Below are 12,937 nucleotides of genomic sequence, written 5' to 3'. Positions count from 1 at the left end.
CCCTCAGCCTAAGTCCTTATTATTCCCCTACCACCATCCACCCCCCCCACCCCCCCCCCCACACACACACAGTCTATAGAATCAGGTACAATTTCCCCTATCTAGCCCTAGTCTACATTCCCATTCTGTTTCCCAAACACAACCTAATTTAAAGTCATTCCATTTCTCAACTGTATCCAATTTCCTACCTTAGGAACATTGTCAAAGTATTCCTTTACTTTGGAATGCTCTCCCATTCTGCTGTTAACAATCCTACTAGTCTTTGGAGTGAGTGAAGTTGCTCAGTCATGTCTGACTTTTTGCGACCCCATGGACTGTAGCCTACCAGGCTCCTCTGTCCATGTAATTTTCCAGGCAAGAGTACTGGAGTGGGTTGCCATTTCCTTCTCCAGGGAATCTGCCCGACCCAGGGATCAAACCCAGGTCTCCAGCATTGGAGGCAGACATTTTACCCTCTGAGCCACCAGGGAAGCCCCTAGTCTTTGGAGGCCCAAGATAAATGTTACTTTCTCGATGAAGCTCTCTTAGACCCCTCATTTGAAATTCACCTTTCTCTGGCAATCTCATTAAACTTTGAGATGAATTTGGGACACATCTCTTGTTTATCTCCCACTATACCATGATTGCTAAAAAGCAAGAAACATAAGCTATTTATCTCTGTATCTAACATTACCTACACTTGAGAATCTTGAACAAAGCACACACTTAACTCATGTTGGTGAATTGTTTAACTGAATTTTTTTCTTCAACATGACAATCCTTAATCTGATATGTCCCTAGAACCTAGTGTTTTCAAAAAAGCCAAAATCTCCAATCTGACTCTATGTCCTCAACAATGTCTGCTTCTCTACCAACTGTACTATTAACTACCTTCTGTTTTTCTGTTTAATTCAAGATCAAGGAGGTATGCAAGCAGAGAATTCCAACACGGATCCCTAAACCAAAATCTACAGGCATCACTAAGCCTTCCCCTAAAGCTCCCCCAGGGCCTATGGATAAGACTGGCTGTGGGAAGCTACACATCATAAGGACTGTCACCTCTAATACTTTCCTCCACTTGGGAGGAAAAAGGTAAGTCGTGCCAATGCAGTGCCTGGATACATTCACGGACAGAAATATCTGGGAACCTGGAGTTATTAGCAGGGAAGGACAAAGATGAAGGGCAACCTCTCCAGGAAAAGGTGACGCAGCAGACAGACAGATGGTTCATTCACAGGCTGCTGGGCCTGGTGAATACCATCCTGAAGGAGCAGCACAACTACATTCTTTCACCTATGTATGTATATGCATACACATACACATAAAATCATAGGCCCAGACACACACCCCAAATCCTCCCAACTTGCCATCCTACTTGTAATGCAACCCAAAGCTGGACATTAGCCCAAAACAGGACTGGATTTGTTGGAATACTTTGAAAATTTTCTGGCGAACCTGGAAGTAATTCTTCATTCCACAGAACTTTGCTAAGAATATGTGGTAGCAAGAATTCCTACTCTGCTTCAAGAAAGTCAGATTAAAAATGGCAGGTTGATTAAAATCATACTTTAAGGTCTGAAATTATGACTTCTTTTGACCAAGAGGGGAAAAAAAAAAAAAAAGTGGTTCTTCTTAGTTACAAGAAGGAAAGGAACAACAAAAATGAGTAACAGCCAAACACGTCCTTTTTGTGGCCTACCTGGTAATTGCTGGGGTAGTGTGTACACTTGGCTGCAGGCACATAGTCTTCTGTCCTTCTTTTCCTAGTAAGTTGCCCCTCCTGTATATACCAGGTCATGGAATCTCACTGCTAGGCTTGAAAAGCAAACCATTTTAGATATCTTTACTTTCTATAGTAATCAGGACACCTGAGAGTCAAAGGTCACTAATACTGAGATCTTTTAGGGAGATATGAATCACTGTCTTGGATGTTTAAAAAAAATTTTTATCATCTCATATGACATTTTTTAAATTATATCTGAACCAACACTATAGAAAAAGCACTTGATTCAACAAAAGCTTGTGATCAGGAGACTCAAGTTCCAATTCAAATTTTTCACTCATTTGGCACAGAGCTTGGCATTCATTAGCCTAGGCCCTGAGTTTCCAGAATGCAAAAACAGAAAAGCTAAATAATTCCCCTGGTTCCTTAAGTTCTGATCATCCATGACTACGTCCAACTACAAAATACTGAATTCAACCAATCATCTACAAGGCAGAGCTCAGGTTCCTGGCAGTAAACTAGTTATTTTCTTCACACTAAAAACCTCACTAAATCTACAGAAAGGTGTGTCTGTAATTTAGTGTGGGCAGAGTAACACAATGATGTTTTAAGACAAATGTATTTTTGACACGGGACACAGTTACATCTCACAAAGCTTCGGCCAGAAAATAAATTCTAGAAGAGCATGACGCAAGGTTTTCTGTACTTTGGCACCAAGAACTGGAGGCATAATCCTGGAAGAAATACTCCTGGTTAAGGACAGTGCTTTAGCTCACTGTCCTGGGATGCAGTCAGCAGAGCAGGAGCAAAGGAACTGCCATTTCCACATTCATCCAGCCAAGCCCGCTCCAGTGCACTGATGTCACTATACAAATGCCCCTGGGGCCCACTTCAATTTCAGGGAAGAGGAGAAGGGGCTGAAAGCCTGGGCAGCACTGAGCTATGCAAGTCAAAAAGAGGGATGACGTGCAGCAGTCAAGCAGGCAAGTGGCAAAAGGGGAAGGTAGGGGGGTTAATTGGATTAAAAACACCAAGTGGAAAAGTCTAAGCTAAAGGAAAGCAGTAAGAGAACAATGGAAGGAAGGACTACAAAAGATAATAACCCTCTGACATAACAATAATACGAGACAGCTCAGAAGGAAGTACAGGGCAGTAATAGGTAGATGGTGAAGTGGGAAAAAGTGGAGGGTGCTTATGACCGTGCCTGATATTAGCAGGTAATATTCGGCAAACAGAGAATGAGTGAATGAGGGACAGAAAAGCCATTCAGTCAAGAATTAAGTGAGGAAATGTACTAAGAGATGGCAATGGTACATGACAGGGTCAGGAAAAGCAGTTATGCTGCATAACATTCAACACTGATAATTATGCTAATATAAAGAGGAAACACTGAACCTCGTAGGGTGGAACCCAAACAGACTGGAAAGAAGCATGAAACAAAACAGGCAAAACAAGCACCAACAGTACTCACAGAAAAACACAACACCCTGGGAATATTTTACCTTGAAGATGAGCAAGTGAGCAGCAGAAATCCATCTTTAAATGGATTTTATTTTCTTGGGCTCCAAAATCACTGCGGACAGTTACTGCAGCCATGTAATTAAAAGATACTTGCTCCCTAGAAGAAAAGCTATAACAAACCTAGGCAGCAAATTAAAAAGCAGAGACAGTACTTTGCCAACAGAGGTCTGTATAGTCAGTTATGGCTTTTCCAGTAGTCACGTATTGATGTGAGTTTGACCATAACAAAGGCTGAGCGCCAAAGAATTGATGCTTTCGAGCTGTGGTGTTGGAAAAGACTCTTGAGAGTCCCTTGGACTTCAAGTAGATCAACCAGTTAATCCTAAAGGGAATCAGTCCTGAATATTCACTGGAAGGACTGATGCCTAAACCAAAGCTCCAATACTTTGACCACCTGATGCAAAGAACTGATTCTCTGAAAAAGATCCTGATACTGCAGAAGACTGAAGGCAGAAGGAGAAGGGGCCAACAGAGGATGAGATGATTGGATGGCATTACTGACTCGATGGACATGAGTTTGAGCAAGCTCCGGAAGTTGGTGATGGACAGGGAAGCCTGACGTGCTGCAGTCCATGGGGTTGAAAAGAGTTGGACACGACTGAGTGACTGAACTGAACTGAATACTATTTAGACAGGTCTTTAAAATAACAAAATCTATTCTAACAAAAGGATTACCAGCCAAAAACTATACTTCTTATTTTAAAGCAATATGTAATATAATAAAAATGCATGAACAACTTACAACCAGGGTAAGTTCAACAAAATGGTGTTTGACCTGTAACACAACCAAAATATAAAGAATTCTGTCTCCTGAGCATAATCCTGTTTCTGCAGAAATATGCTCCTTGTAAAAATAAAAATAAAAGAAGCTATCCTAATAATTTTAGAGTGCTTTTATTAGGTTAAATTTTAAAACAGATAAATATACAAGTAAACAAAGATACATTCAAATTGTGAAAAAAGAAAAGTTTAACAACCTGATATTTGTATGCTGGAGTCTTTTCTCGGCTCTTCATTTATTTAACTTCAGTGATTTCTGAACTGATCTCCTTGTAACTTTTTAGAATCAATTGTCTGATTTTAAGAGGAAAATGACTGATCTAATACATGACTGGTAATTATGGGCTAAGTAATGGAGTATCTGATGTGATGTGGAATTCTCTTTGGGACGTGTTTCAAATGATATGTGTCCTAACACTGGGGGTCTAACACTGAGTCTGAGGCAGGGATCTGCAGCCCACAGGCCAAATTCAGCCCACTGTCTTTCTGTATGTTCTGCAAGTTAAAAATAGTTTTGATATTTTTAAATAGGAAAAAACATCAAGAATATTTTGTGAGATGTGAAAATTACATGAAATTCAGATTTCACTGTCTATAGATAACATTCTATTGGAACACAGCCATGTTCATTTGTTTATATTTATTATATGATCATTTTTATGCTACAATAGCAGAGTTGAGTAGCTGTGACACTGACTGGCCAACACAGCTTAAACTATTTACTATCTGGCCTTTTACAAAAAAAGTTTCCTTACCACTGTTCTAGTGTGATCTAGACTAACAAGGAACTCAACAACTTAAGAAGAGCTTAATCAACTAATTGGTAAAAGCAATGCTAGCAATTTAAGAATGTGATTAAAAATTCCATAAAAGCTGATGAAAATGAAAAAACTATATTTCAAGTTTGCTTGTGATGTCTTTTGTAAAATGTATACTTCCACATATGCACTAAAGTGTTCAACTAAAGAACATCAGATAAGAATAGGTCAAAGGATTCGTGTCACAAAATAATGAAATGTACTACTGCTGAATCTGAGTGGGGAAACAAACTATTTCTAGGCCTTCTAAATTCCTGGTATTTTCTAAGACAGAGGAACTACTATACATGTAATTTAGAGAAAGATGTGTAAATCTTCACTTTTAAACATTCATAATTGTTGTCAAGAACCACTTCTTTAGGGATTCCCAGGTGGAGCAGTGGTAAAGAATTTGCCTGCCAATTCAGGAGACGCAAGAGGCATGGGTTCGATCTTGGGTCGGGAAGATCCCCTGGAGAAGGGAATGGCAACCTACTCTGGTATCCTTGCCTGGAAAATTCCATGGACAGAAAAGCCTGGCGAGCTACAGTCCATGAGGTCTCAAAGAGTCAGACATGACTGAGCATGCATGCATACATACACATACCACTTGTTCAATCATTTACAAGAATCATAGAAATTGTGTACAGTAAAGTAAAACTTGGTCCATTTGTTACAATCTTCAAGTACAGAACAAAAATGTTGTATGCTCTCTCCTCTTTCTTTTTAAAATTTATCCTACCCCTGTTTTCTGCCCTTAAACATCTGTCTTAAAATAATATTACTTGCATTTTGTTTGAACCATATCAATGTGTAAATTTCATAAGGTAAACAGATTATGTTTTTTCCTCTAACTCCATTGCAATTTTGAAAAGAAGGCCAAGCATGACAGCTCAATAAATGATTTTGAAAACAACAAAGCTCTGAAATTGATCCTCTGATGTATGTTATCAACATCAACTGCAAATATTCCCAGTCTGAATTTTACATGCAGAGACAATGCTTTACAACATCTACCATGCATGTATGCCTATAGGTAAAATTAATGCTATAAGGCCTAACTTTGGTGTTAGAAAAGCAAAAAAACACAAAAATGTAAGCTATTTAGGCTTAAAAAATCCAAGGTGTGCCCCAGCTTCACCATTTCCAGAAGGAACTTAGCATAAAGCAATGTGATTTTTTAAAGGATAAAGTAATATTACAACAAAAATATTTATAATGCTTACTTCAGCAATTTCAAACAAAATGAACAATCACAAAGATTTTAGGTGACAAAAGCCATCACTAGTGGGAATTACCAGCTCATTTACAAAGCAAAAGTCTTCTGTCCTTTCAAATACAGAATTTCAAAACATAAGTTAAAAACTAAACCCAAATGTGGTTAGAATGAAACGATAGTAGACACAGTTGTAAAACATGGACTTCTAACACATTTTCAGAAAGAGAAAAGCAACACCTGCCAAGTTTAACAAAAGCCTGAGCAGGATGTTGACAACCCTTCCAGTGGACCAAGTTTCTTTAGATGTCGAAATCCTATGTTAAAGTCTCCAAGATGTGGCTGGGAAATACTAACAGTTAATTTCTTAATGAATAAATTCTTAATGAGTGTCTTCTAAGTAGCCCTGAGGATACAGCAAAGAACAAGATAAACTAATCTCTGCTCACATGTACTTATGTACTAGTGTGGGGAGACTGCAATAGTTTAATAAGGAAAATAATAGTTGGTGACCATAGCTCTGATGAGGATTACTATAACATGATAATGTAAGTGGATAGCTACTCTAGACTGACTGAACAGGAAGGGCTTCCTATTTAGTATGTCTGAACCTAGGTCTTAATATCAAGAAAAGGCCAACCATTCAAAATTCAGGACAGCCCAGAAAGGAAGCTACTGCAAATGGATAAGACAGAATGAGCTTGGTCAGCTGCGGCACAGTATGAAGGCTGGTGTGGCTGGTACAGCATAACCTAGAGGAGAGTAAGTAGGTTCCAGCAGATAGCAACCATGGTAAGCAATCCAGCGGGGGAGCCACTGACAGGTTTAAGCAGGCACGTGATGTGATTGATCACTACAGCTGCTGAGTGAAGAACAGAGGGACAAGACGGAAGCTGGGAGCCCTGTTAGCTTACTGCAGAGGTTTAGGCAAGCGAGGATGACAGCACATACTCAGATGATGTAAACAAACATGCAAAAAATAATAATAAAAGGAAAAATAAATTCAGGATGTGTTTTGGAGAGAGAGACAAGACTGGATAGACCAGATGTAACAGGTGGAAAAAGTAAATGAATAAATCAGAATATTCCTAGGCCTCTGCAAAACTGGTTAATTGGTGATTGAATTTACTGAGATAGGGAAGTCTGGAGAAAAAGCAGATTTGGGGAAAAATTCAGTAGCTGGACCTCATTTCCATTTAACATTTCATCAAATAAGTAAAGACTTCAAGAAGACAGCCAGGTATATGAGCCTTGTGTTCTAGAGCCAAGTATGAGTGTCTGGGAAGAGACTGTTCTGAAAAGTCCAATGGTGCAACCGGCTTATTTGCATCTGAGTAGTCAGTGTTCTTTAGAACAGTACACTTTGGGAGACTAAGAGTTAACAGACAATTTGACAACAATGGCATATATAAACAAAAGGTTTATAAACTATTATTTTAGAGGTGAAATTGTTATCATTGATAATTAAATAACTGAGAAATTTAAGTGCACAGACTGGCTTCCTGACTGCCTGTCTATGAATCTGTGCCTCTCCACTTACCAACTGAATGACATTGGGCAAATCACTGAACCACTTAGTGCCTCAATTTCCTCCTTAAAAAAAAAGAAGATAATAGTAACTATATCATGGTTATAGAATAATCTGTGAAGATTAAATGAGCCAGTACATGGAATGCAATCAAAACAGTATCTGGCAAAGAGTCACCACTCAGCAAGTGCAAATCAGTATTGTTACCTGCTGTCTCCCTGCAGTGTACACAGAAATGTCTTCACACTTCAGTTTTCCAGTTAGATGATGAATAAGAGATGGCATCAAAGGTTTAGAATAAGCCAGGGAAAAATATGAAAAACCCTCCTCAAAAGAAGTGGAAGCGAAGAGTCCTGCAGTTTGCTAAAAATATTCTCTTTAAAAGTAAGTTATATATGTGCCAGTCATTCCTAAATTCATGTCTCCAGATGCAACCCTGGAGCTGCAGACTCATAAACCCAGCTGTCTACTAGACTCTTGACTTTATAATTTAGTGAGCATATTATTAGAATAAAAAGGGAAAACAATCAGTGTTCTCTTCAGTTAGTGAATGACTGACTGCTTCCAACAGCAAGAATTCTCTGCTCCATAAGTCACAAAAACCATAATGTGGGTAACATTCAGCTTCACACTGAGAAAGTGCCCAGTTTGGTGAACTGCACCTGGTCACTTTAGCACTAATGCTTTGGAATCATGATTCTGCGGCATGTACTGTTTACTGTATGTATTGCAGTAGTTATGTGTTATGCAGTATTACATATAGTTGTTTAGGCACTAAGTCGTGTCCCACTCTTTGCAACCCCAGGGACTATAGCATGCAAGTCAATAATTTCTTAAGGTAGGCAAGGAATAAAACAGAGAATAAGGAAATAAGTGAAATGAAGTGAAATGAAATATTAGAAATCACTAGAGGATTCCTAGGTTCTGTTGCCTGAGGCAGACTGGGCAGCACACACCTCAGCAGAGGCAACTCTCAGTTGCCGTGTCCTGGGCCATGACTCCAATCCCCACCAATGATGATGCCAACAGGGTAACCAGACATCTCAAGTCGACAGTCCCAGCAAAACTCTAAGAGCATGGCTTTCCACTCTCAAAAGTGTCCAGACTGGATGAGAAATTGTATGTCTACTTGTGTACATTATCACCAAAAGTCCTGTAGCATGCATTCACTCATTCAGCTAATATCTACTAAACATCTACTAAGTGCCAGGTCCCATGTTGGGCTCCAGTACGATTCAGGATTCTAGCACAGGCATACCTTGGAGATATTTCAGTTGAGTTCCAGACCACCACAATAAAGTGAGTATCACAATACAGAAAGTCACATGAATTTTTTGGTTTCCCAGTGTGTATAAAAGTTACATTTCACTATTCTGTACTCTATTAAGTGTGCAATAGCATTACATATAAAAAGAGTACATACCTTAAGTAAAAAATAATTTATTGCCAAAAAAGGCTAACCAACACAGGGTCAACGCAAACCTTCAATTGTTTAAAAAAATGTAGTATCTGTGAGGCACGATAAAGTTAAGTGCAAAAAAAAAAAAGGAATGACTCTAGAAAAACAACAGCTTATGAAAAGCCAAACTGCTGCTGCTGCTAATTCGCTTCAGATGTGTCTGACTCTGTGTGACCCCATAGATGGCAGCCCACCAGGCTCCTCCGTCCCTGGGATTCTCCAGGCAAGAACACTGGAGTGGGTTGCCATTTCCTTTTCCAGTGCATGAAAGTGAAAAGTGAAAGGGAAGTCTCTCAGTCATGTCCGACTGTTCTCGACCCCATGGACTGCAACCCACCAGGCTCCTCCGGCCATGGGATTTTCCAGGCAAGAGCACTGGAGTGGGGTACCATTGCCTTCTCCAAGTAGCATAACACATCAGTTTTAAAAAGAACCCGCCTGCCAATGCAGGAGACGCGCGTTTGATTTCTGGGTTGGGGAGATTCCCCGGAGTAGGAAAGGACAACCTGCTCCAGTATTCTTGGCTGGAAAATTCCATGGAAAGAGGAACCTGGTGGGCTACAGTCCATGAAGTCCCAAAGAGCTGGACACGACTGAGCATACACACAGTGTAACACATACAGGAATAAAGGCATTTTACAACCTTTTCTTTCAGTGACTTAAGGCGCTAGTTCTCTTTTGACTTTCAAAACAAAATATAATTCACACATTTTAGACTGATGTTTCTCTATTAACACTGGTAGGATTAGGAAACCTGAATTGGTGCAACTGTGATTTCTTCTGAATCAGAAACATTATTCAGATTAGTTAGAAAATTCACCAGTAACTAATCAACCAAGCAGATCTCAAGGAAGCACATACACTTATCTATCTTCAAAGCAGGTAACAAAGCAAAGGCCTCTGATAAATTTAACGTTGGCAATTTTCAAAGCTCATACTTACACTTAGAAAGAACCTAAAAAGTAAGGTGATCCTGGAGACTCCAACATACCTTGATGGGAATCCTGGCAACTTAGATGAGAGAGGCTGTAGCACTTCACAGTTCTATCTAGGTTCAAAGTTTAAAACTCTTTGTTGGTAAAACCCTTTAAAAGGCGATCTTTAAGGATCCCTCACTTTACAGATTGTGACACTGAGGACCAGAGAAGCCACACAGTAATGTGGGAAAAGTGTGATCTTGAAAGTCAGGTGCTCTTGACTAACCTCTTGCCAGATCTCTCCCTTGTCTGTCATTTAAACATGAAGGTAACACTTACCTTTTAGGCATGTTATGAATATTAAATTAAAATGCTTACTTTTTAAGCATGTTATGAAGATTAAATGAATTCATATTTATGAAAACATCTGGCATACAGTAGATACTCAATACATGTTAATTTCCTTCTTTTCAAAGGGTGACTAACTTCAGAGACATATAGCTGGCAATGGGCAAGAGAAAGGACTAGAACCAAGAATTAAGACCCCCTTTGCACTCAAAAAATTTTTACTTCTTAATTAGCCTTTATTCTTCAATCATGCCATGAAATATAGTTTTTAACACCTCAGTTATGAGTGGCAGGGGTTATTAAACGTGAAATGCCACAACCCGCAAAAAAAGGTATTTGTGCCTTCAAGCACATACATCTGCTAAAAACAAAGCCACAAAGAGAGTCAAGAAGTTTAATTAAGGAAGTATTATAGTGTCAACCTTTGTAAAAATGCCATCTACTCAGGTTGTACCTAAAGCCTGTCCTTCTGGAAACAATGTTGTAGTAAATAGAATTGTTGTTTTTAATGGCTATTTCTCAACTGATATTTCAACATTAGTGTTTGTAGCAAATATGTATCAACTGTCAATCATGTGCAAGGCCCTGTGGACTCTACAGACATGAATTAGGCTTTGGCTTTTTCTTCAAAAAATCTTAGAATCTAGTAAAGAAGAGAGGCAGACCTTGAAGAATGATTACAAAAAAAATTGTATATTAAGCCAGGGACTTGAAAAATTCAAGGCCAGCCTGTGGTTAGGAGTTATTTAATGCTTTATTTAATGCTATCTACTCAAGGATAAAATGTTCACTGCACTGGCAGTGGGTACATACAACATAATAAACACGTCCGAAGTGTGTTAACTGAATTCTAGTCTTGTTTCTGACACCAACCAGCTTTGTGAACTTGTCATGTTATTTGATAGCTTTAGGTCTCATGTTCCTCAGCTGTCAAATGCGTGAGTCCAAGCGACTCTCCAAGTCTCAGGTTCTAAAAGTCCAAATTACATGATGATGATGCTAGCAAGAAAAACTAAAGCTTTTATTTACTGCGCATATGTTATGTACCAGGCGCTAAAGGCATTATTTGTGTTATCTTCATTTAATCTTCACGACAATCTTACGAAACTGGCATCATTACCCTTATTTTAGGGATGAGGAAAAGGAGGAGAAACAGTATTAAAGGGCTGTAGGAGCGACCTGAACAGAAGCAGTCTGAATCTAATCCAGGAGTTAACCCTTAACCATTACGCACAAACTCCCAGTCTCCGCATAAACTGTCTTATCCGTTAAGAAATAAGGAAAAACAGAAAACAGCTTGGGAAGGGATTCCCCCTGGCTAGAGGGCAGATCTGAGTTACTGTCACACTTGTCTGTTTCACGTGTTAGTGTATCTCTTGCCCCACTTGCTCCGCAGCGCTCGCGCGCTCCCACAGAAGCGCGCACCACCGCGGGACAGACCGCGGCCACCGCCAGCGGCTGCGCGGGCCCGGGCTGAGGCTCACGGAAGGGCTGAGGGTGCGGGAGGCCCCGTAGGAGCGCGGGCAGAGTGGGTACCTGGGCTGCTGGCTGCTCCTGCCGGCTGGTTCTCCCACCACTCGTCTCCAAGGTCGTCTGCCATCTCCACGCAGGACTCGGCTGGGGCGGACCAACAGGGAAGAGCAGGCGCTAGCCGGGATTCGCGCTGCCTCAGAGCCGGGTAGCGGGCGTTGCAGCACGCGGAGCCTCGTCTCAGACACTGTCGCCTCCGCCCCGTGGCGATGACATCATAACATCGGCCCCGCCTCTCCGGCAGCCGTGTCCAATTCGTCGCAGTTTCTACACCCGTGTGGACCAGCAGGATCAGTTTGAAGACTTAAAATAAACCCCTACAAAAGCCAAAAGAAGAGAAGACACGTAACAAAAATAAAAGTGTATTGACTTATTAAATGCTTATTTTAAAACTTTTTGTTTAGGCTTTGTTTTTGCCGAATAGATATTGTCGAAAGTGGGAGATAGAATGCTAAGACAGTTTTTCTCCATTCATTTTCAAAGGCTTTGGATCGCGGGAGAAGACCGTAGCACGTGGATGTGTTTTCGTCTGTATGTTACAGTTTGGGCGTCAGTGTTTTGCACTGTTTGCTTTTTTAAAAAACGTGCACACCAATACAGTATGCTGCTGCTACTGCTGCTGCTAAGTCGCTTCAGTCGTGTCCGACTCTGTGCAACCCCATAGACGGCAGCCCACCAGGCTCCCCCATCCCTGGGATTTTCCAGGCAAGAATACTGGAGTGGGTTGCCATTTCCTTCTCCAATGCATGAAAGTGAAAAGTGAAAGTGAAGTCGCTCAGTCGTGTCGGACTCTTAGCGACCCCATGGACTGCAGCCTACCAGGCTCCTCCGTCCATGGGATTTTCCAGGCAAGAGTACTGGAGTGGGGTGCCATTGCCTTCTCCGAATACAGTATACTAACGCATATATATGGAGTTTAGAAAGATTGTAACAATAACCCTGTATACGAGACAGCAAAAGAGACACTGATGTATAGAACAGTCTTTTGGACTCTGTGGGAGAGGGAGAGGGTGGGATGATTTGGGAGAATGGCATTGAAACATGTATAATATCATATATGAAACGAGTCGCCAGTACAGGTTAGACGCAGGATACTGGATGCTTGGGGCTGGTGCACTGGGAGGACCCAGAGGGATGAT

General features: G+C 40.6%; 2 protein-coding genes across 3 annotated transcripts in view; one reads left to right on the top strand and one right to left on the bottom strand.

Annotated features, from left to right (window-relative positions):
- The window catches only part of FILIP1L (filamin A interacting protein 1 like), a 308,326-nt gene extending 304,222 nt beyond the window's left edge, over nt 1–4,104 (top strand). The window contains exon 6 of the mRNA XM_002684706.6: nt 896–4,104. Within this exon, the coding sequence (XP_002684752.2) occupies nt 896–1,075 (180 nt within the window). The 3' untranslated portion in view covers nt 1,076–4,104. The remainder of the gene's footprint in view (nt 1–895) is intronic.
- CMSS1 (cms1 ribosomal small subunit homolog) overlaps nt 1–11,987 on the bottom strand; it is a 395,379-nt gene extending 383,392 nt beyond the window's left edge. Inside the window, exon 1 of one of the 2 annotated variants that reach the window (XM_005201216.5) lies at nt 11,805–11,987. In XM_005201216.5, coding sequence (XP_005201273.2) covers nt 11,805–11,868 — 64 coding nt within the window. In that variant the 5' untranslated portion in view covers nt 11,869–11,987. 2 annotated transcript variants of the gene reach the window in all.
- Between the last annotated feature and the right edge of the window lie 950 nt (nt 11,988–12,937).

This window comes from Bos taurus, chromosome 1, assembly GCF_002263795.3.
Source record: "Bos taurus isolate L1 Dominette 01449 registration number 42190680 breed Hereford chromosome 1, ARS-UCD2.0, whole genome shotgun sequence".
Lineage (NCBI taxonomy): Eukaryota > Metazoa > Chordata > Mammalia > Artiodactyla > Bovidae > Bos > Bos taurus.
Note: the sequence above shows the minus strand (reverse complement) of the source record. Positions and strands in the feature narration are given on the sequence as shown.